Source organism: Eptatretus burgeri, chromosome 15, assembly GCF_056783735.1.
Source record: "Eptatretus burgeri isolate ZD-2024b chromosome 15, Ebu_testis_v1, whole genome shotgun sequence".
Taxonomy (NCBI): Eukaryota; Metazoa; Chordata; class Myxini; order Myxiniformes; family Myxinidae; genus Eptatretus; species Eptatretus burgeri.
This window is the reverse complement of record NC_140975.1, coordinates 13,558,627-13,582,904: the sequence shown is the minus strand read 5'-3', so window position 1 is coordinate 13,582,904 and position 24,278 is coordinate 13,558,627. Positions and strand designations below refer to the sequence as shown.

The following is a 24,278-nucleotide window of genomic DNA, read 5'->3' as shown; positions in this document are numbered from 1 at the left end:
GGGTGAGGGGGGTAAGGGATTCCATGGTGGCCAAGATATTCCAAGGACGCAAAAGAATGCTGTGCATTATGGGTAATTCAGGACCATCCCATTACTTTTGCATGAATAAATGAGTCAAATAAACTATCATTTTATGTGTGCAATTAAATACACAAACTACAGCCACTAAAAACGCTGATACAGAGGGAGGTTTTATACCATGCTGTACATGGAACATGTAGTTGTGATAAACGTGTGGTTTGTGGTGTAATTTGGGGAAAACCATAAAGGGAACTGTGTGTGTCCATATCACGTGATATTTAACACTTTTACTGAATATTGCATGAAACAAGGATCAATGATCGATAAATGAACTCTGAGGGAGGATGTGAGATCCTGGGAATGATTGAGAAGGTAAAACAGAATCGGTACCTATGCGGTGCTCAATACCTGTCGGACCAGATGCGAAAAGAAAGTGGTCCGCATTGAAATTCGTGACGTCACATTTTGTGAGGAAGTGTTTGAAAGAGGAAGATAACTGATCAGTATGAACAAGAAGTGTATAAAAGTTCTCCTTACACTGGTTTGTGTTCAATCTCCAGGGATCGGAGACTGTGCCGGTTTTGGGTCCCAGATCCCGAGTTCCACTTTAGTCTCATCCACCGGGAAAACAAGATGTTCCTCCTTTACTCCTCCATCATCCTCACTGGGATTCTTCTCCCCGGTACATTTACTGTTCTTCTCCCTTCTCTCTCCCTTCTCTCAATTTCACACTGCGGGGATTCAAATCGAATCTCGATGTTGTGGAGCATTTTTGAGGCCCTCCCTCAGCTTTTACATATTTATTCGCCTTTGCGCAGCAATAGATGGGGTTTTTCAGTGTGTGTGTGTGTGTGTGTGTGTGTGTGTGTGTGTGTGTGTGTGTGTGTGTGTGTGTGTGTGTGTGTGTGTGTGTGTGTGTGTGTGTGTGTGTGTGTGTGTGTGTGTGTGTGTGTGTGTGTGTGTGTGTGTGTGTGTGTGTCCAGGGCAACACTTTTTGAGTTTTTTTGTCACCATTTGTAACCATTTTTTGCAACTTCGTCATCAAATTTTCAACAAAGCTTAATGAGAATATAAAGAAGACAGGTTTAAAATTTGGTCGAAGGTTCCGCTGAGCATGCGGAGGAAGAAGTCCGAGTGCAAAACTTTCCATTTCCATTTCCATTTTGTACTTTCCACACAAAAAATGCTTTCCCTTTCCCTTTTTAAATTCGTTATCTCTGCAACCGCTTGAGCAGTCGATACAAAACTTACAAAATGGAAAGAATAAAGATCCTTCACGTGAAGGAATAATCAAAGACATATTCGGAGAGCAATCGGATGTATTCAAATCTCACAATGTACAAACAGTCCAGGCCCAATTCCCGTGCCGCACCCAGCATGCATGACCTGATCCCACCTCCAACATCAACCCTCAGCTCCGCAGACTGGTTGGAGCAGCACTCCATACAACACCTTTCATTTAACAATAATTCAATACAGAGATACAACAAAACAAAAAACAACATAAACCAATGTCACCCCAGGGTGACCTGTATCTTGACAAAATGTGAACATGAGTGACTTATTTATTCGATTAAAGTTACTCAAAAATAAGGGTTTCGTCGACCTCGATGCTTGACCTTTTTGTGACCTTGACCTTTGACCTTGACCTTTATATTTTCGTACGGTTAATGGTATCTCTCCAGGACCGTTGTACATGAAATATCAAGAGATTTTGATGAGAACTGAGGAAATAATATTTTCATGAAAATCAGTTTTTTCGTCATGACGTCATCAAATGACGTCATAGCGTCAAACTTTTTACAGATCTGGCAAGCACTTATCATGCGCTTTCATATGAGGTATTACTCGATATGGTATCTAAGATTTCAAAATTTGATCTTGGGGTCAAAAACTTTCGACCTCCAGCGCTAACCATGAAGGTCAAGGCCGATCGCCACCAAAAATTAATCAGCTGAGCAGCAGACCATGAACTATATTCCCATGAAGTTTGAAGACGATCCGATCAAAATTACTCAAAAAATAAGGGTTTCGTCGACTCCCCTGATTTGCGACAAAGTGACCTTGACCTTTCACCTTGACCTTCAAAATTTTGTGCACTGAAAGGGACCTCTATAGGCCTCTGATATGCGAAGTTACAAAAATTTCCAATGATAACTGTGCTCTGCAGAGTGATCGATACGTGATTACAGACAAACCAAAAAATAAAAATAAAAAAAAATACAAGCTGACTAACATAACTTGCAAAAACTTCGTTTTGGCAAGATAATAAACCAATAAAATTGATTGAACAGTTCAAAATTCCCCATGTCACGGATCACAGACAAAATCATTCAACCTGGCGGGGTCGGCGTATAAGTCCACCAGACCTTGTCTACCAACAGGGTTGATTATACATCACTGACTCCTGGAAGGTAGAGGCCTCACATTTACCCAAGACCAAGGGTGGCTCAACGCTGGTCAGACTATCAGACACACCACCATCTGTAGGGGCCTTACAAACCCGACCTGTCGGGGCATCACAAAGCTCAGATGAGGCATCACCCACATTTTCATCAATCACCTCTCTCGATTACTGTAGATGCTATCTGTTCTGACAACACACAACTGTCGAGTGTTCTGACTTTGTACGACTGGACTGAAATGGGGGCACGCATCGGTGGCTATCTTCCACTCTCTCTAACGACTGGCTGGTTGGATGTGCATGGACTGACTATGCACTAAAGGAGGAAGATCAACGGCAAAGTGGTTAAAGTAGTGCACTTGGCGACTCTGACTGGCTGCTGTCTTCTCTGGTACATACTGAGGCAAAGATGGCCTCAACAGCACTTTGGTGGTTGGAAGGAACGTTCATGGCTCGCGACCCATGAGACGTTGGGCCGGACTGTCACTCGTGTCCTGAAATGGGATGTTCCTGGAGTCAAGCAATGGGAGGTAAGCATCCCATTTGGATTGAGAGGCAAATCTCACTTGCTGATTGGTGATCTTGATGACACTTTCAGCCTGAACATTGCTTTGTGGGTACGCAGGCGATGAGGTCCTGAAGTGAAACCCCCAGTCCGATGCAAAATTACTCATTTCCTAAAAACATCAAGTGGGAGCCATTGTCCCAAATCCGGAATGCCGTTCTGTATATTTATCAGAATTTCGAGTACTGTATTTTAAACGGAAGGATGTGAATCGATTCGGGTTGTTTTCATTCACACAAGGTGTCCACAAAGTACCAAATTCAAACCGTAATCTACACGAGAAGAGCCGTTTGTCTGTCTGTGTGGCGCCATTTTTCTCACAGATGGCTGAATGGATTCGATTTTTATTTTTTTATATCTCTGGAGTGCCAAAGCCTTTTTTGATTAATGACAGTAATATTCAAGTGAACAAACGTAAAAATAAATACAAAATAATGACGTAACATTTAAATACAAAGTAACCTCTTCTGGAAGCAGTCAGAGTTGGTGATACATCTTCTTTCTTCCTGAACGATACCATATTTATCGATTGGGGCTAAACTTAACCCAGAAACATCACCGGCACATTTATCAGCATCCTTTCGACAAATGACATCTAATTACACTTCGAAGGTAACACTTTTATAATGCCTCTTAGTCAACAATCTACAGGGTGTTTCCAAAGCCTGTCATCCTTCTGAGGTTGGCAAAATGAGTACCAACTTGCAGGTATTATTGAGCCATTGAGGATCCTGTGTTGGAGTGGTGACCTGTACAGGATTGTGTCCCAAAAGTCCAGGAGACTGTTGAGGCAGCACCAATGCTGTGCACAGAGTGTGGTCCCAACTGATGGAATGGATGGAGCCCAGGAGACTGCTTTGACAGCAATGATGCTCCATACAGGGTGTGGCTCTGAGGGATGGATTGACTGCATCTCGCAATTGTTCTGACTGCTAAAAAAAAATAAAAAGTTTCTTTGTCTAACTTGGATATTGCTTGGGTATCTTTGGGTGCATGGTGTGTTTTTTGAACGGTCAGTGATCTTGAATTGCTTGCCAAGCCAGCTGTTCCTTATCAACCATTTTGGTCTTCGTTGGAGTGCTTGCTTGAGGGCTTAAACAACTTGGCAAGTGCTCCACAATATTCACACTGTGACTGAATACTGTACTGTATATCTATCGACTTGAGCAAAATTCAGGAGCCACTCACCTGCGTTTTGGCCCACATTGACATGCTGGGCATCAGGGTGTTGGCTGGCTCCCTGAAAATGTCTAAGCAAATAAATTATTTAACGTTTTCTTTTTAAAAATTTATTCAACCGTTTTGTTGGAGTGCTTCCTTGAGTGCTTAAGCCACTTGGTGAGCACTCTTCAAGCTTCGATGGTGATATGGCTGCAGAGGACGTCTCCGGAGTGAGGAAGGCAAAATAAATTAGATGAGTACGATGAGTAAAAAGTTGTTACAAAGCAGTTTTTACAAAGAAATGAATCGCCACATCACGGAAAGATAGCCAAGAGGTACAGACATGCATTCGAAGCTGTTGAGCCTGGGTTCGAATCCCAACCCAACTAAAAACTGTAATCCTGGTGTTTTCCAGGCAGGGTGATTAATCAATGTGTGTGCCATCTCTCGGGTGGACGCTAAACTGGACGTCAAATCTGCCAGAATCCCCCTCCCCTCTCCCCCTCTGCACACTCCGCATTCCATTCTCACGCCCCCCCCCCCGACCCACAGCTCTCTCTCTCACTCTCTCTCGCTCCCCCTTCTCTCTGTCTCACCCCTCTCCCCCTCTCCCACCCCTCTCTCTTTCTCTCTGTCTCTCCCATCCCTATCCCTCTCACCCCTATCACTTCCAACCATCTCCCACTCTCCGCTCCCTCCCCTCTCCCCTCCCTACTCCCCCCACCTTTCCTCTGCGCTTTCACCCATCCCCCATCCCTGCTCTCCCACTCCTCCCCTCTGTGTTGCAGGCACTGTTAATGATAGATGGATTTGTTGGGTTCTTTGGTATTTTTTAAACAGCTTCCCCATATATAGCATGTATTAATCAGATTTAGAGAGAGCCGATCAGAGGAGTGCAAAGGTCGCTGCATGTGTGAGCATGATTGCAGGCAAGCAGGCCTTTGCCAGGTAGATAGTGTGGGTTTTAAATGCTCCCACCCAGTTCTGTATCGAAGCTGGTGGTTAAAAAGAAAATGTTGCTGTTTGGGTACATTTTATTGCCATTCCCTGCCCCTCACTGCCACCTCCCTTCCCTCACACGGCCTTCCCCACCCTTGCACTGCCTTCCCTTCCCCTCCCCTCACTCCACATTCTCTTTCCCTCTTGCTGCCGAACCTTCCCCTCCCCTCACACCACATTATCTTCCCATCATGCTGCCATCCCACTCCCTCGCCTCACGCTTACCTCCGCCCAAAACCCCTCCCCTCTCCACCCCCATGGACATCTCCTCGTGGTCCCTGCATGCTGTGTTAACGTGCTGCTTTAACCTACCCCATTTTGTTCAATCCTGTACAACCCCCCACCCCCACCCCTTATCCACAAGTCCAATAATCAAACACAAGTCGAGAAGCCCTCCACTCATGCTTACCTCCTCCAAATCCTCCTGCCCCTTCCCATTTCTCTCCTTCTCTCCCCAATCCTCTTCGCTCCGACACCCCCCCCCTTTTCCCAGAGTGTATTTCCCTGAATGATTCAATCAAAAGTAATTGGACGTGCTCACATTACCGACAATGTACAGCATCCCTCTGCGTCCGTGGAATATCTTGGACTCTCCCATCTCCCCCCCTCCCCCCCCCTTTCCCCATGACATATTGTGCCACAATCACATCTCGACTGAGATCACATCTCGACCCACTTACATTTAGACCGAGTCTGGACCTTGCATCAAGATGGTCGAAAAGGAAATAATTCCGGAAGTTTACCGCCATTAATGCAGCGTCTTTTACACCACCTTATCAAACACTTTACATGAGTTATTCGTGCCTGTTGTTTGTGTCCTTTATAATACCCTGAAGAAAGGTTTCTGTTTGGAGTGTTTTTAAATTTTGTTTGACTGCCAGAGTGCCAGACGTACGGAGAGTAAAAATATCATCTCGCTCCTCTCTGCACATGTGTGATCGGGGTGAATTCAGAGCTAATGTCCTGTATTGCAACATTACAAGTTCGTTTTCTGATTTTTGCTTTGATCCCTGTTTAAAATAGAACATTCAATTGAAATTAAGTTGTTTCTCAATCATGAAATGACGTTTGGAGACAGAAAGACACACACACAGTAAGATAGACACACACAGACAGACAAACAGGTGAATCAACTGCTTATCCGCACTTTTGGCTTCACGAGTGCAGAGTCAAAATGTTAATGATGTTATGCAGACGTTTCCTTCCAAACGAACATGACCATCCAATCCCATTGCGGTTCAGACACAGCCTGTCATGACGTCACAAAGTCAATTCCTCACGTTGCAAGAATTTTGAATAAAACAAATCGTTTTAATATCGATCATATCGAGATTTCAGGGATTTGAGTTCAATGTGTGACCTCATCCTTACTACAATTCACGGATGGTGTTTGTGGTTTGTTTGTGGGTTTGGTTGTTTGTTTGTCGGGCTACTCCTTCTGCAGTTCAGGCCCAATTACATCCATACTTGCTACAAAGGATAAGCATATCCACAATTAATGTATTGGGGTGTTTTTATCTTTGCCTGGTGGTCTTCAGTGGGGGAAGGGAGTGGAGGGACGCAAATTCTTCATGTAAATGTGTTTCGTGTAGCACCACCTCCAGGTGGGAGAGGGTATTACAAAACTGCAACATTTGCAGTGCAGTATTCCTGCCTCCACGTTTTCCAGTACGATGAGGTGTTTTGAATTTTAAGGAGGAGTTTTGTTTTTGCTTCATGCTTTTTGATCGGTTTTTAAATTATGTTCTGATCGATATTTACATCTGATCTGATTTCCCCTCCAGGATCGCAGAACCAGGACACGGACATCTGTACAATGATCGGGACAAATAAACTTTGTGTACAACGAGAGGTGATCGGAGTGAGGGGAGAGGATGTGATTCTTCCCTGTCGGTTTAATCACCGTGAAGGAAACAACATAAAAAATCTGAGATTGCTTTGGTATAAATATTATAATAACCGATACAACTTTATCTTCGGAAGCTCCACGAATCATACACATGAGGGATTCAAAGGGAGGATTCAAACAATGGGAAACCCAAGTGAGGGAGACGGGACGGTGAGGATCGGAGATCTGAAAAGGGAGGACGAGGGGATGTACGTGTGTCGGTTTGAGTTCACACATCGGAAATGGAGTTGGGGTTCGTGGAGTAGTGCTTCATTTTATGCGAGTGATGGAAAGCGAACAAGACTCCAAGTTGACGGTGAGTGTTTTTGATTCAAAATGACAATTCTGGTGACATTCCTGAACAGATTTCTCCAAACATCCTCATCCTGCACCGATTCCCGAAACTCTGGGAGGACAAAACAAACACACAGAGAACAAAATCCCATTTGTTTTGCCTTCTCTTCCCGCCCACGGAGATCGTTAAATTTGTGTTTAAATTCGTGATAAATTCTTTATTTCATTCCGTTCTTGTGACCGTCTGCACATGTATTTTTTGTATACCTTGTCGAGGCTCGTGTAGAGCGAACATACAAAGCATAGAAAGGGGGGCATGAGACAAGAGGGGGGGTGGGAAGGACAAAACAGTGGGGAACAGAGACATTAGGAGATCTGTGGAAGGGAGAGGGATGGGGCAGGGAACATGGGGAATAGAAGATGGACATTACAGGGACTTTCAGGAAGGAAAGCAGGGAATTTGAAGGAGGTGGGCATGGGGTGAATTAACGGGGTAGAAACGATCGAGGATTTGGATGGGGGATGATAAGAGGTGGTGGTGAATAGTTGCTTTGAAGGCCTGGAAGGAAGAATGGGATTGAATAGAGTGAGGGAGTTTATTCCAAAGGTGGGAAAAAAGAGGAATGAAAGAGTGAAGGTGAGCAGTGATTCGTGATTTTGGTAGCTTTACCAGAAAGGGGTGATTAGCGGACCTTGAGTGCCCTGCAGAAATATGGTGGGGACAAATCGCAGACAGAGCGGGGGGGGGGGGGAGACTGGAGAAGAGATGGTAGAAGACAGAAAGACCACCGACCTGCCTGCGGTGAGAGAGTGAGAGACCCAAAGACTCAGCCTCATTGCGGGAGATGCCAATGATCTGAAATGCCTTGGTTTCCACAGCGTGAAGCCGAGAAAGGTGGAAGGCAGGAGCACCAGCCCAGAGGGGAGAGCAGTACTCCATCAGGCTGCGAAAGAAGGCTTTGTAAGTGGTCAGGAGCTCAGGTGGGCCGAGGAAGGACATTGCACGATGCACAGTCAGCGACTGACTTTGGAGGTGAGGTTTGAAATGTGGCTTTCCCAGGAAAGATCATGGCAGATCGTGAGACCCAGAAGCTTGAAAGAAAGGACTTCTTCCAGACGATTATTGAGAAAGTGGATGGGGGTGGGGGGGGTTGCCAATAGTTCCTTTTGGAGAGACATAGTGAGAGTGTAAGATTTGTTAGGATTGAAAGACATGTTCCACGTGTTGGACCAGTTTGTGATTTTACCCAAATCTGCAGAGAGTGCTGAAGCTGCTGCTTGCTGGTCTGAGGGATGACAGATGGTACGGCAGAGGGTGGAGTCATCAGCAAAGAGATAAAAATGATTTTCCAGAGAGTCGGAGAGATCATTGATGAAAACCAGAAAAACAACAGGGCACAGAACGCTGCCTTGAGGGACTCCAGCCTGGACAGGAAGAGGGGATGAGAGAACTCCATTTAGGGCCACACTTCAACATCTCAACCAACTTGTAAAACATCACAGGTAAATGACGTGTTAGCTCCTCCCCTTTTGTCGACGTTGTTTCCTCTTCCACTCATATTCCTGACCGTGCATCTGAAGGAAGATATTTTCTTGATCTCTCTTTGTGTTCTAACCCTGGTGACTGTGTTGCTGATGTCCTGCCTCCAATTGGGAACTCGGATTATTCCATTCTTCCCGTTTGTGTCTCTTACTCCTCATTCTCAACTCCAGTCCATCCTTTTCACCGCACTGTTTCAGTACGGGAAAGCTGATTGGGATGGATTTCGTTCATTTCTTGCTAATGTACCATGGACCTCAGCTTTCCATCTTGCTCCTTGTCGTCTTTGTCTTCTTCTTCTTCCTCTTTTATTCTCCTTTCTTTTCTTCTCTTCTTCCATTTCTAGTTTCGGTTATTTTATGCAATTTAATTCATTCATTCCTGAGGTCATCAGAGTGGCATTGTTATGACAATGTGTTCACATGAGTTTGTGGGACCCTCTTGACTCTCTTGGACTGGCTTGTGAATTTGTTTGGGTAACTTAGACTGATTTCTTCTTCTTATGTTATGCAGTTTTTATCACCAAGAACATGGTTATACAATGATCTAAGAAGAACAGATCTCTATTTGCACGTGCCAATCCACCAGCCCGTGTGCAGAGACGCTCATTTCCTTTTAATAATTGTTTCTCTAATGTCAGGAGCTTTCACTCCAACTTTTCTTCTGTGCAATATTTTGTTCATCTCAACTCACCTGACCTACCTGCTCTATCTGAGTGTCAGTTGGACAGTGGCATCTCCTCTGTTTCTTTCTAGTTACCTGGTTACATTTTTTACAGACTTGATCACCCTCCTTCTCATGGTCCTGGTATCCACAATGCCTCGAGGAAGTCTACACCCCCTTCCAAATTTTTCACCTTTTGATGCCATATAGCTTGGAATTAAATTGCATAAAATCAGACTTTTCCACCTTTAATTTACAAATCGTAACCCACAACTTCCAAATGAAAAATAAATTCTCCAAATATCAGAAAAGTAATTAAAAATAGAAAACTAGAATTTCTTGTTTGGATAAGTGTCCACACCCCTTATAATAGCATTTGTAGACTACAAGGGCAATCGGTAGAGTGCATACTTTATCTGCGCCATGTAATGCTTGATCCACGAGAGCATATCGGGCCCAATACATTTTTGAAATATCATGCTATACATGCAGTAGTATATGGTTTTTGGCCCTGTCTATCAATAGTCAAGAATCAATTAAAAATTAAATAATTCTCGTATCGAGATCCACATTCGGATCCTCAGCAAAATCGAGCCAATTTATCCTTTCCATACACCCAAACTGTCCACCAAGTTTCATCCGAATCAGTCTCCAACTTTTTGAGATATCGTGCTGTATATCGTTTTTGGCCCTATCTCTCAATGGTGAAGAATCACTTAAAAAATTATCAGATGCGGATACGGATCCTGATTTTCATCAGAATCGAATCATTTCTTCCTTGTCACACACCCAACATGTCCACCAAGTTTCGTTCAAATCTGTCCACAACTTTTTGATATATCCTGTACACAAACAAACAAACAAGCAGTCACAAACTGGTACGAAATCGTCAACTTTACCTCTGACCTTGTCTAATAAAAGCTGTCTCTCGAGAAGGTCGCGATGCAAACCAGAAGTTTCTCCGATGATTCTGTACCAAACCATCAAAAATCGAATATTTGACCTCACTGTGACCTTGACCTTTGACCGATTTTGACCAAAATCTAATCAGCGCTAGCCACCACCCTCCTGAATCACGTGGTCTAATTTGACATTGGTAGCTTCTTCCGTTCTCGAGTTATCATTTTTTGGATGTTTAACCTCACTGTGACCTTGACCTTTGACCTATTTTGACAAAAATCTAATCAGCACTAGCCATGAGCCTCCTGAATCAGGTGGTGTAATTTGACATTGGTAGCTTCTTCCGTTCTTGAGTTATCTGTAGCAAACCATCAAAAATCGAATATTTGACCTCACTGTGACCTTCAACTTTGACCGATTTCGACCAAAATCTAATCAGCACTTGCCATCAGCCTCCTGAATCACGTGGTGCAATTTGACATTTGTAGCTTCTTCCGTTCTCTAGTTGTCGTGCCTACAAACAAACAAACAAACAAACAAACAAACAGAAACGGAAGTCATCAATATACTTACGAAATCTTTAGATTTCGTCAGTAACAAACAAACAGAAAGGGGTGAAAACAGTAACCTCCTTCACCTTCGGTGGTGGAGTTAAATATTGGTTATCATTGTAATTGTCTTAGATTTGGAAATGCAATGTTGCAGACTTTGATTTCAAAAAACCGATCACATAATTTCTGAAAAGTGCTGCAGTTGACTATTTTTTAATTCTAAGCAACATTTCTAATTTTAATGAATATTCATGATAAATCAAATGAGCAAATCGAGATTGTAAAAGGAGCCGTGTCTGTATATTTGTCTGTTTGTCTGTTTGTCGTGCTATAACTTGGGAATGGATTAAGGGATTTCAATGAATCTTACGACAGAGGATTCAGGGAACTTCCAGGAAGGTTTGTAATGTAAAAAAACAGAAAGGACGTTTTTTGCACGGGTACACGGTCACACGTGGTGAAACTACGAATGCCAACTTGCAATGCTGGTTATCTCCGCAATGAGGAAAAGTTCTCCAAGGAATCCTTTTTTGTTCTTGCCTCATAGATTAGCCATTGCAACAAAGATTGGTATTTCCGTCAGCAAAGGGACGGGTGTTAAATGTTAGTGAACATAACAACATTCGACATTAAAGGGTAAATGCATAACCTTTATGTTGGTACCAGTTTTGTTATTCTATCTTTAAAAAAAAAAATCACGACATTTGCAGGATTTACTGATCGACGTGCAATGGTTGAATTTTTTGGATTTGACGTGGAAATGGCTCAATTTGATAAAGTGAAAATGAGTTATTTTTCTGAGAACTTAAATTTTTTAATTCAGTTGATCCGAGTCAACAATTTAGTACCCATGAAAAACTGTACTGTGGGTTAGGGGTCTGCAGAATGGGCTTCACTGGACCCCAGTCTCAACCCTTGCAAACGGAGGAATGACCTTCCTGCATGGTCCCGCCCAGTTCCTGCGTGATCCCATCCAGTTCCTGCGTGGTCCCTCCCAGTTCCTGCATGGTCCCTCCCAGTTCCTGCATGGTCCCGGCCAATTCCTGTGTGGTCCCATCCAGTGCCTGCATGGTCCCTCACAGTTCATGCGTGGTCCCTCACAGTTCCTGCGTGGTCCCGCCCAGATCCTGCGTGGTCCCGCACAGATCCTGCGTGGACCCACCCAGTTCCTGCATGGTTCCGCCCAGTTCCTGCGTGGTCCTGCCCACTCTCATTTCCCTTCCGATTACCATGCATAAAGATACAGTTTTGCTTACTTTTCGTGGAATTCTTTCAAGTTATGTCTTTCTTTAAAAGCGGTGTTCCGTTGGTGCTACTGTTTCAGCATACGGACTTAATGGTACACCATTGAACACACCCATTCAGGTGTGATTGGCACAGCTCACCGTGGGCCCACCCCACAATGTTGATTGGCAGGTGTGCTCCCGACCACTCTCGTTTCCCTTCCTATTACTAAGCACAGAGATGTAGTTTTTGCTTTCTTTCCATGGAATCCTACAAGTTGTGAAAATTTTGAGTATTCATGGACATTTCCCTTATTTAAAAAAATCCTATACAATTTGTGGTTGCTGGTTGCATCATTGATGGGAGCACGGCTGTGCTGCTGATGCAGTGTCCCCTGTTTCAAGTGAGCTTATATCCATTTTGCCGACCTTGGTAGGATGACAGGCCGAGTCAACCCACCTGGTGTTATGGAAGGTGTAATGGCACATCAGGGGCTCAAACTCAATCCCCAAAGATCTTTAGGTCGCCATCTTAACGGTAAATCAACACCAAGCTGATTCCACCATAAAATGGAGTTGATTCATGTTTAAAACAAGTCCTGAGCTAAAACAAATTTGGAATTCGGCTTCTGAAGAAAAGAGGAATTACAAAACAGCTGTTTTGGATCGGTTAATTATGTATTTTAATAATGTTGTCCAAAAGTTTCATTAACGGTGTGAGATGTGAAATCCTCCACAGACGACTTGTAGGTACTTTACAGGTTTCACAGTTTGTATCTGTGTTAGTTGTGTTTTGATGATGTGTTATATTAAACCAATATGGAGTGTCCGGGTAATCCCGACATAGGAAATCTACAAACTTCCTGATATTTACATTATTATTTTCCTATTTTCCCCACAGAATCATGGAGTCGAGACATGACGTATTGCACAATACAAGAGAAAATGAAACTCTGCACACTACTTGAGGTGAAAGGTGTTCAGGGCGAGGATGTGATTATTCCTTGCCAGTTTCATCACAATAAAGGAGGCTACATAAAAGAACTGGGATTGGTTTTCAAAAAATATTATAATTACAAACAGGACGTGATCTTCAACAGCTCCTCGAAATATACAGATGGTGGATTCAAGGGGAGGATTCAAACCGTGGGAAACCCAAGTGAGGGAGAATGGACGGTGAGGATCATAGATCTGAAGATGGAGGACGAGGGGATGTACGGGTGTCGGTTTGAGTTCTATCAGTGGAGATCTCAGAGGTGGGAACATGTTGGATTTGAACCGAGATCATCGAAGCGAACAAAGGTTCAAGTTGATGGTGAGTTTTTTTGTTATGTAATACGAACTATGATGGATAATAAATATTTGATGAAGTATTATTTTGGTGATGAATCTTCTTATCCCAGACATATGGGGTTCTACAGCTGTATTGAACCCCCCTTTGGTAGACCCACTCAGCTTGTCCATCTGTATGTCACGTGTCCTGTTTTATCCACTCCAGTGACCGGATATCAAACCTGTCCTCCAATAAACCTTCATTTCTGCATTTTATAATAACAAAGAACCTTGATGGAGAAGGTCAATTGATCCATCATTCCTGAGCTACAGCAAAACCATTATTAAATAAATCTGTCAAGATCACCAATTTATATCATTGAAGAGGCTGGGGGGTTCGTTTTTTGCTGGTTTCGTTTGGGGGGAGGGAGGTGGTGATGACAAAAGTGCGGCGGTGTCAGGGACATCAACAAGAGTTTTTTTTAATTGATTTTAAAAATTAGGGGGAGGGGGGCGCAGGGGGCCAAAGGCTGTTTTAGGGTGAGGAATGCACAAACTCCGACCACATATTATCTGAAGACAACCCCCTCTGACATGTTTTGTTGTGTAATGACTAGAAACATGTGTCCTCAATCATCTTTGACCATGGTGTCGAACAGCAGATGAAGCCCTCACATTTTTTATCATCCACCCTCACTTTTCCTCCTTTATTAATCCATCCACACACAACAGAAAATGGGGTTTTGCAAACACATCTGTGTGTCTGTGTGACTGTCCAGGCCTTAACTTCTTTACCATTTGAGCTTTTGTCAGAAAATTTTCAACAAAACTTTATTATGAGAATATGGAGAATAAAGATAAAGTAATAATTTTGTTGAAGTAATTTTCATTATTATTATTATTATTAGTGTGGATTGGCACGCTTCGCACACCTCACCGCACGTCGCTGCATCGGCATCTTTGACCATGCCTGCTTTCTCCAGAAGTGAGGGAAGAGGGAGAATGGTGGGTGTGGGTTAGTGGTGGTGATGGTGGATCTGGGATTTTGGTTAGATGGAGGAATGGTGGAGGGGGGATGGAGTGGATGGTGCTGCAGGGGGGGATGGTGGGGGAGGTCGGCCAAATAAATTTTGTGCTCTGACTGAATATATATTATAATTCAGAAGTCGGACCCTATACTATAAATACAGGTAAGTTACGAATGTGTTTCTTGGGATATATATATATATATATATATATATATATATATATATATATATATATATATATATATATATATATATATATATATATTATATGATGGAATTTGAAAAATAAAATTTGAAGAAAAGGACGTTTTCGTCACAAATATACAAACATAACCATATACAGTATGTTTTCTCCATTATAATAAGATTATTATTGTTTGATCCTTGTTTTGCTCTGTTTATTTTTTCTGAAGCAACCACTCATCCGATTGACACAAAATTTTCAGGGTAGTTGCAACCCCCACCCCCTCCCCCCACCCCCCAACAATGGAGAATATTTTTTCATTATAATTGTGACGTTAAATCTCAACCTCTTCCTTGCAGGATCACAGATCAATGACAGGTACAACTGCACAATGGAAGGAACAAAGAAACTTTGTGTACAACGGGATGTGATCGGAGTGAGGGGCGAGGATGTGATTCTTCCCTGTCGATTTAATCACGATGAAGGAGATAACATAAAGGATCTGAGTTTTGTTCTGTATAGATATTATAATTCCCAATACAATGTTATCTTCAACAACTCCACAAATAATACAGATGGGGGTTTCAAAGGGAGGATTCAAATTGTGGGAACCTCAAATGAGGGAGACGGGTCGGTGAGGATCAGAGATCTGAAGATGGAGGATGAGGGGACATACGCGTGTCGGTTTGAGTTCTATGAGTGGAGGTCTTGGTGGAGTCGTTGGCATCATGTTGGATTACGAGCAAGAGAAGGAAAACAAACAACGGTTCGAGTTGATGGTGAGTTTTTGTTGCAAAGTCACAAACTATAATCATTAATAAAATGTTAAAATGTTTTGAATTTCAAGGATATGAATCCTGGGGTGTGTTCCATTCGCAAGCATCTTGCGTGCTCATCTTCAAAGCGCTCAAGTCAGCACTCCAACAAAACTGAGTTCTCGGCACAGGTGAACAACATGGGGGTCTCCATGGTAACCGTGCTATCATGGTACCCGAGCAAATGCTGTCCGGGCCGTTGGCATCAGTTTTACTCAATCCTCTTGTGTCAACTTCCCCAAACAAATTTATTATGTTCACAGCAGCAGAAGTACGAAGGGAAAATAAATGGGGAGTCAAAAGGATGAGCTTATCTCTCTTCGGACCTACCTACCAGCAAGTTTATCGATGAACCTACCTTCCACTGTGAATTTTGGGGAGACGGGGAGGATGGGACAGGGGGGTTTTGCATATTTTTAGACCTTGAAGAATTAGGATCAAAAGTAGAATTAAAATTAAATTATAAAATGCATGTTTCAATAATATTATGATTATACATAACAGAGATATGCCTCTGAACATTTCATTGGTTGTAGTCTCATTTTGAATCAAGCTGCGGTAACAGTTTTTGAAACCACAATGAAGGACCTCGGTTAATTACTTGCTCCACTTTCCAAGTGGCTTGAAAAGTAGTTGATACAGAATTGCTAGCTTGGAAAACGATCGCAAGCAGCTTGCCTACTGAACACACCCCAGCCCTTGATCGCTTACTCCGCTTGTCAAGTGGCTTGCAAATCGGTTGATAAAGAATGGCTCACTTGGCAAATGTTAACAAGGTGCTTGCTAACGGAACACACCTGTGGGTCCTGTCAGTCTATCTGGAGACTACTTCAAAACAATTGGTGGCATTTCTTTCATATTCAGCACACGTATCATGCATGCAATAATATCTGGCCATGAGAGAAGCCATGAGGGAAGATTTTGGGATCAGAGCCAAAAGTCATGGGACACGATTTTATTTCTAAATTTTAGAAAATTAAAAGAAAATTTACAGAAGAGAATAATACAGGATTGTAAATGCTTTTGGGAACCGTTATTTATTTATTTAAATACACGTTACCATCTCCACAACCAACATACCACGTTTAATTATTTATTTATATATTGTACGGTATATACATATACTAGTGGGATATGCTTACACATTGTAAGTAATAACAAGCCGTCCTTCCCCATTGTCTCGGGTCGCTCACCTGCATTTGATTTTTCATTTATTTATTTTCATTTTATTTTTTTCATTTATTTATATTTTCATTTACGGATGCTTTCTGACAGTTCTGTGATTTTTCCTGGTATATCGGCTTTGATGTCCATTGGTATGCAAAATTACCATGCTTCCCCATTAACTTGAGTCACTCACCTGCATTTAGTTTTTTCATTTATTTATATTTTCATTTACGGATGCTTTCTGACAGTTCTGTGATTTTTCCCAGTGTACGAGGTATTGGCTTTGATGTCCATCCACACATAAAATTATCGTACTTCCCCATTGGCTCGGGTCACTCACCTGCATTAAAAAAAATTCGTTTATTTATGTTTTCATTTATGGATGTTTTCCGACGATTCTGTGATTTATTTCTGGTGTACCAGCTTCGATTTCAACTTTCGACATCAACACAAAATTTAAACTTTTGACATCACCAGAAGGTCCCGACCATTGATATCAGTCAAAGAATCAGTGAGTCTGTCAGTGAATCAGTGGTGAGAAAGAGCTTTATATCTAAGATACATGTACTTTACCATTTCTACCAGCACCACAACCTTTGAATTATTTATTTATTTTTTATATCCAGGGTGTTCCAGTAGAAATGTAACACCTCTTGTGTAAAAAGACAAGTTTTCAGAGAAAAGTATTTATTGTTAAACAATACAACAAAGATATGGTGGGACTCACTTGAGTGAGTCAATGATATTGTTACGGTTGTGGAAATTCACAGAACACCATTCAGGCTTCCCAGAGATCAGTTATGTCGATAAGTGAGTGTTCAGATTAGATTTCCCCACCGATGTCTAAGGGATTTATTCGTGTAACCGGTCTGTGATCTTTGAGGTAGTGTTTTTCTTTTGCTATCTATATTTTGGACAAACCGCCTCTCAACCACTACAACCACCACCAACCGCATCTCAACGACCACAGCCACCTTCTCCACAACTGCCTCTCAACCACCACAACCACCACCAACCGCATCTCAACGACCACAGCCACCTTCTCCACAACCGCCTACACAACAACCACCACAACCACCACCAACCACATCTCCACAATGCCAACCACGACATCTCCTCACCATCTCCTCAACAACCTCTCATCAAACCTCTCCACAACGAAAACATCGCTGTCATCAACCATCTCCACAACGACCACCACGACATCCCCTCACCACCTACGCCACAACAAACATCGCCTCACCTTCATCTTCACGAACGCCGCCATCTTGGTACCGGCAACAGCGTCCTGAACGAACAACATCTCTGCCACCAGACGCGGGTCTCCTTCATTGGGGCGAGGGTCGATGATTTCACCCATGTCCGCTCTCTCCGAGCTTCGCGACAATTCGGATCAAAAGATCAAAAGGGGCGGAGCCAGCGGGGGTCAGGGGTGAGAGATCGGAGATCAAAACCTCGCCTCACGGATCCAATATAAGGGCGCACAGAGACGCCAAGTGGGCAGTTGTGTGGAGTTGTGTTGGGAGCTGGGTCAGTCTGGAGTCTTGAGTCTGCAGTCAGTGAGGAGCTGGAGAGAGCGGAGGAGACTGGAGCTAGGAGCGCGGCCTGCCGTGCCGTGCCCAACAGTGGGTCGCTGGAGAGAGGCCGGAGAGGAGTCGCCAACCAGCGGAAAAACGGTCCGAGGTGATCGGGCCCCGGGACAGTCCAAACTACGCTGAGGAACGGGCGGGCTCTTAAGAGAGCATCAAATCTGAAAGAGCAAAGGCCCGTTCGTTCCTCTGAGGTGTTGTCGACTCGGCCCGATCGACCGGGCCGCACGATGAGGCCTGGGCTGAGCCGCGGTCACGCCAGCTGCCATGTAGACGGGACGTCGGGGAGCGCCCATCGAGTCGCCACGAAGGCGGCAGGTAACCAGCGCGACCCCTCGGAGCTCCTGCGCTCTTCACAGCTCCGTGAACTATGAAAGGCCCACGAGGCCCAGTTCTTGCCCTTTTCTTTCCGGGGTTTTCTTTGAATGAAAGTTGTGGCGCCATGTCTTTAAGTAGAGCTGTTAAGTGCATGTAAATAAATAATAATAGAACGGCTGTCTGCTTTGGTACTCGTGTTTTGTCCCATCCGTGCATTGGTGGCATACATGACTGCATGATTGCATAAGTGCATTCGTTGCATATATGACTGCATGACTGCTTACGGGTGTGAAATAAATGTCATTGTTTAAATGTTGACCCATTCGTTGCGTCCTTTCCCTCAATTGAACTGCCATAATTGAGTTCGGAATATAGCTGGTTGTTAATAACCGAAAAGAGAATCGGATCCGGCGGGGCTTGGCGATATACACCGCTCGGCAAATCGCAAACGGAGCGAGCTGCTTAGCGGCTCGTTTCCAAGCAGGTCCCGTCGAGGTGTAAATGCCTGGCATTTCTGTCTGCGCGCATAATTAGGTAAATCGACAAATCGGCGATTGGACCCTGTCGCGCGTGGACAGAATAGCTGGCTGATTTTCGGTGTGATTAAAGATACACCCATAGCAGGATTTCTGCGTTGATCCGAAAGCTGCGACTGGTTTTTCCGTTCGGTGGGCGAGTGCAGCCGCCATTGGCTAGAAGCGGTCGCCCGCACGCGGACGGGCGGGAAACCACAACATTATCTTCAAGGAAACAAGCATACATTTTAATTCCAAGATAAACGAACACATGAAACAAGTATTTTGTTCAGTACAAGGTGACTTTTGAAACACCTTCTACTTTACCCTCACCACTGTCGACATTTCACCTTGATTCATTTATTTACTTCCTTTTTCGACATTTATTTATTTTGTTAGTAAGTTAAATGTTAAATCTACATGTTGCATTTTTGAGTTGTGGTTGGGAGCTCTGTCCTTGAGGACTTGTATTCTTGTATTCTTTGCAAAATCGAAGTTCATGGAAGAGTAAGATGACAGAGGGCACGATATCACATGTAAGGTAGTGGGCCAACAGTGGGATACAAAAAGCAAGGTAATGAACTCACAGAAAAAGAGAACAGAGGAGGTGAGGAAACACAACAACCTGCAAATGAAGTGTTGGGTTAGATGAGGTTGTAGAAATTGCCAAGATGACAAATACAAATTCTACTCAGTTTATTTTGTGTATTGAAGAACAAGACCTGAGCCTCGTTCTCATGGAGGAGTTGCTCTCTTCATCAAAGACTCTATTACTCACTATCCATGCACTGCCCTCACTCCCCCGCACCCCAGGAATACCTCTGGCTCTGGCTTCCCCTCCACTCCCACCTCCTGTTTATATGTGTACTGCACCGTCCACCAAACAGTGATGACTCCATTTACACCTCACCCTCTGAAAACATGGACCAACTTCTATCCTCTCATCCGAACTCCTGCCTTTCTTCCCGCCAATGGTTCACTGAAGCATGTGGTGAAACAGTTCTGAAACAACTTGCCTTTGCGTCAGGGAAAGCAAACCCAACTGAGGGTAATCTCAGTTCCTTCCGTAAAGCTCGGAACAAGTGTGGATCTACCCTCAGAAGAGCCAGAAAACAACATCTTTCTAATCTCAAGTCTGAACTCTCCAACCTCTCTCCCTCCTACAAATTCTGGTGGTATCTAATCAAATCTGTTTCTGGTGTGTGTTCCCCCTCCATCCCCTCCCTTACTTCTAATGGTCGCACTGCTGATACCGCATGTGAAAAGGCTGAATGCCTAAACTCGGTGTTTGCATCGAAATCTTGTGTCCGAAACCCATCGCTTTCTGTACCCACCTTTCCCAGTCGCACCCAACTGTCCCTGAACTATGTGTCCTTTTCTTATGACAAGGTGGAGAGCTTGCTGTCAAACCTCGGCTCAGATTCTGCAACTGATCCAGATGGAATCAGCCCACGTGTCCTAAAAACCTGCTCCTCTGCCCTTGCTCACCCTGTATGTTCTATTCACCCTCTTATTTGCGCAAGGTCATCTGCCATCTGCTTGAAAATCAGCCAACATTGCTGCTCTGCATAAAAAGGTGCAAAAAAAGATCCCTGCAACGACAGACCAATCAGCCTTCTCCCAATCATCAGCAAGGTTATGGAATCCATCATCGCTTCAGACATTAAATGCTTCTTCTTCTCCAATGGCTTGACCTCCGATCATCAATTTGGTTTCAGACCAGGTCATTCTACCCTGGATATGCTGCTTCTACTCTCCAAACAATAGATTGAGGTCCTCTATGACCGACATGAAATCAGAGCCATATCCCAAGACATATCACGTGCTTTTGACACGGTCTGGCACCCTGCCCTGCTCACCAAACTCTCTTCCGATGGAATCCAAGGCCATCTCCACTCATGGATCGCAGACTTTTTCTCCTGTCACACCCAACGTGTGGCCCTAAATAGAGTTCTCTTATCCCCTCTTCCTGTCCAGGGGAGAGTTCCTCAAGGCAGTGTTCTGAACCCTGTTCTTTTTCTGGTTTTCATCAATGATCTCTCCGACTCTCTGGAAAATCCTCTTTATGACTTTGCTGATGACTCCACCCTCTGCCGAACCATCTGTCATCCCTCAGACCAGCAAGCCATCGCTTCTTCGCTCTCTACAGATTTTTTCTTTTTTTATACATTGTCGAGGCTCGTGTTAGACCTAACACGCAACGCACAGCAAAAAAAAAAAAAAACTTCTTCGTTAAGAACCCGTTATTGGTTCACGAAAAAATATTTTCATGAAAAAAATAAGTGACCACTATATTCGTTATTGTTGTTTGCCTGTGTCTGTCTGTCTGTCTGTCCCGAGCATAACTCCGTGGGTTTTGATCCGATCCTGATAAAAATTTTGGTGGGAGCTTTATATCATGATGTAGTTGTGTTTTCCTGAGAATGGGCGTGGTGCGCCCATTATGGGCGGAGCCACGCCCAAAAAACGTGTTTTCAGGGGGTAGCCAATTTCAAGTTACATCTTCTCCTCGGGGGTTTGTCGAATCTGACAGGAGTTTCGGAATTTGGTTAGCCCAATGGCACCTGCATAGCCCCACGGAGCTCGATTTTTCATTTTCGTCCCTAGGTCAAGGTCACAAGGTCACGAACTTAGAAAATTGCGAATTGTGTTTTTAGGTGGTAGCCGATTTCAATTCGCATCTTCTCCTTGGGTGTTTGTCGAATCTGGCAGAGGTTTCGGTATTTGGTTAGCCCAATGGCACCTGCATAGCAGCACAGAGCTCGATTTTTCATTTTCGTCCCAAGGTCAAGGTCACAATGTCACAAACTTAGAAAATTGCGAATTTTGACATAAAAATCCATCTTCTCCGAGGGGTTTGTCGAATCTGGCAGGGGTTTGGGTATTTGGTTAGCCCAATGGCACCTGCATAGCCCCACAGAGCTCAATTTTTCATTTTCGTTCCAAGGTCAAGGTCACAAGGTCACGAACTTAGAAAATTTCGAATTTTGACATAAAAATCATACGACCGCCCAAACTTTGAGAGCTTGGATGACAATATTTTGTTATGCATAATATTGAGGTCATTCCCCACCTCAAGTCTTGAAACCATTTTGCTCTATCTCGAACACCTTGCCCATGGCGGCCCCTTCAAGTTTGTTTTTACGCTGATTTCATCAAAGTATGGATAATCCGAGGAGTGCGAAATGCCATATAGCCTATATGACGTTATATTGTTCCTGGAATGTTCCAGAGGAAATTTTGCACCAAGGTAATAATCCTTGACCTTTGTCCTTTAAAGTTCACAAAGGTCAAATTTTCAAAGTTGTGGGAATTAAACCCGGTTTTCGACCTTCGACGAACTAACTCCAATAAGCTATAGCACGTATCCTGTTTCCTTATTTTAATGTCCACAACATTGTTTTGTGACCTTTAAAGGTTATGCAAAGGTCAAATTTTGAAAGTTGTTGAACGAAACCGGGTTTTCGACATTTTGCAGCCAATAACCTGTCACTTGTACCACATCATGTTGATCATTTTTATAACTTGGTCAAACATTACCACATTGTCTCATCCTTGACTTCTTAAACAATCTACATCGTCAAATACCGCTCGTGAACCATCGTCGTCTTCAGACTTGTGGCATGTTTACATTTTCTGATGGCAAAAAACAAATGCCAAAAAAAAAATGGCGAATTAATACCATAATCTCGTGAGCAAGGATGATACTTGAGAAGGATGATTAAATAAGGCCATTAATTATCTTCAGTGGGGGTGTTTACATGAACCCGAACATCCAATTTTCATTGACATTTACATTTACCCCAACATCCAATTTCATCCCTTGGAGTTCCCCAATGAGTGTGCATGCAAAGTTTCAGGCTGCTAGATTTCATGGTTTTGGACTTATTGAGGAGACACACTGACTGGTGCACCACTGTTACAGTGCTCTTGAGGGCACTGGATAAATGTCTGGAGGATGTCGGTGCAGGTTCGTACCCAAGATGTGAAGTGTGCATGGTTCTCCAGTGTAAGGACATGCTTTGGCCCTCACCAACCCTCTAGGGCCGGTGCAGATCTTTAACTTTGGGAGGTAGTCCACCTAAGAGAAGGAAACTGATTGCAAATCGCTCTGCTCTCTTGTAGTGGGGGTGTTTACATGGTCTGTCCAGGTCATGTTTGTGTTTACATGGTCATGTGTTTACATGGTCATGTTTACGGCTGCTTACATGGTCATGTCCAGATACAACCACTGCCTGGACACATCTGGAGATAAACAACGCCCAGACACGTTGGGACACAAACATCGGCTGTGTAGAAGCGCACAACTACTTGGCTGTTGACTGGCACAACTAACCGGCTGTGTAGACGTGCACAACTAATCAGCTGTGTAGAAACGCACAACTAATCAGCTGTGTAGACACGCACAACTAATCAGCTGTGTAGATGCGCACAACTAATCAGCTGTGTAGACATGCACAACTAATCGGATGTGTAGACATGCACTACTAATTGGCTGTGTAGACATGCATAACTAATCAGCTGTATAGATGCGCACAACTAATCAGCTGTGTAGACATGCACAACTAATCGGATGTGTAGACATGCACTACTAATTGGCTGTGTAGATGTGCACAACTAATCGGCTGTGTACACACACAACTAATCCGCTGTTTAGGCACACACAACTGATCAGCCATTGAGGTGCACACCAGTAATTGGCTGTTGAGGCCCACACAACTAATCGGCTGCTTACATGTGCACAACTCATGAGCTGTTTGTCTCCCTTTGTAAATTGCTATCTAGATGGGCGAACAACAATGTTTTTGTCACCATTTGAGAGTTATATGTGTGTTCGCAAGATGCTCGCTAAACTCGTTTCATAAATTTGTCCCAAAGTGTTTGTAATAGTATAGAATATTCAACATACAGTAAACAATCTACCGAGATGAAACACGGTGTGTATTTGTGTATTTTTTGTGTTTGTGTATTTGTCTGTCCCCTTTCATAAGGACGATTTGAGTATGGTTTTAAAGGCCAATATTTTAACATGACTGTTTGTTCACAACATTCTATTTTTCAAGATAAAGAAAGTCAAAAAACATTTTTCAGAAAAGAGTAATTACGTCTCTTCTATTGGAATTGTAGATGGTGTCTTGCAAACCGAGCCTCGAGCGCGGTGTACAGAAACGTTTTTTAAAA

At 43.5% G+C, this 24,278-nt stretch overlaps 1 protein-coding gene across 1 annotated transcript in view; it reads left to right on the top strand.

Moving 5' to 3' along the window:
- Nucleotides 1–523: 523 nt before the first annotated feature.
- Nucleotides 524–24,278, top strand: part of LOC147011558 (uncharacterized) — a 32,436-nt gene continuing 8,681 nt past the window's right edge. Inside the window, exons 1-4 of the mRNA XM_085857041.1 lie at nucleotides 524–703; nucleotides 6,935–7,354; nucleotides 13,111–13,524; nucleotides 15,053–15,472. Of these exons, the coding sequence (XP_085713167.1) occupies nucleotides 655–703; nucleotides 6,935–7,354; nucleotides 13,111–13,524; nucleotides 15,053–15,472 (1,303 nt within the window). The 5' untranslated portion in view covers nucleotides 524–654. The remainder of the gene's footprint in view (nucleotides 704–6,934; nucleotides 7,355–13,110; nucleotides 13,525–15,052; nucleotides 15,473–24,278) is intronic.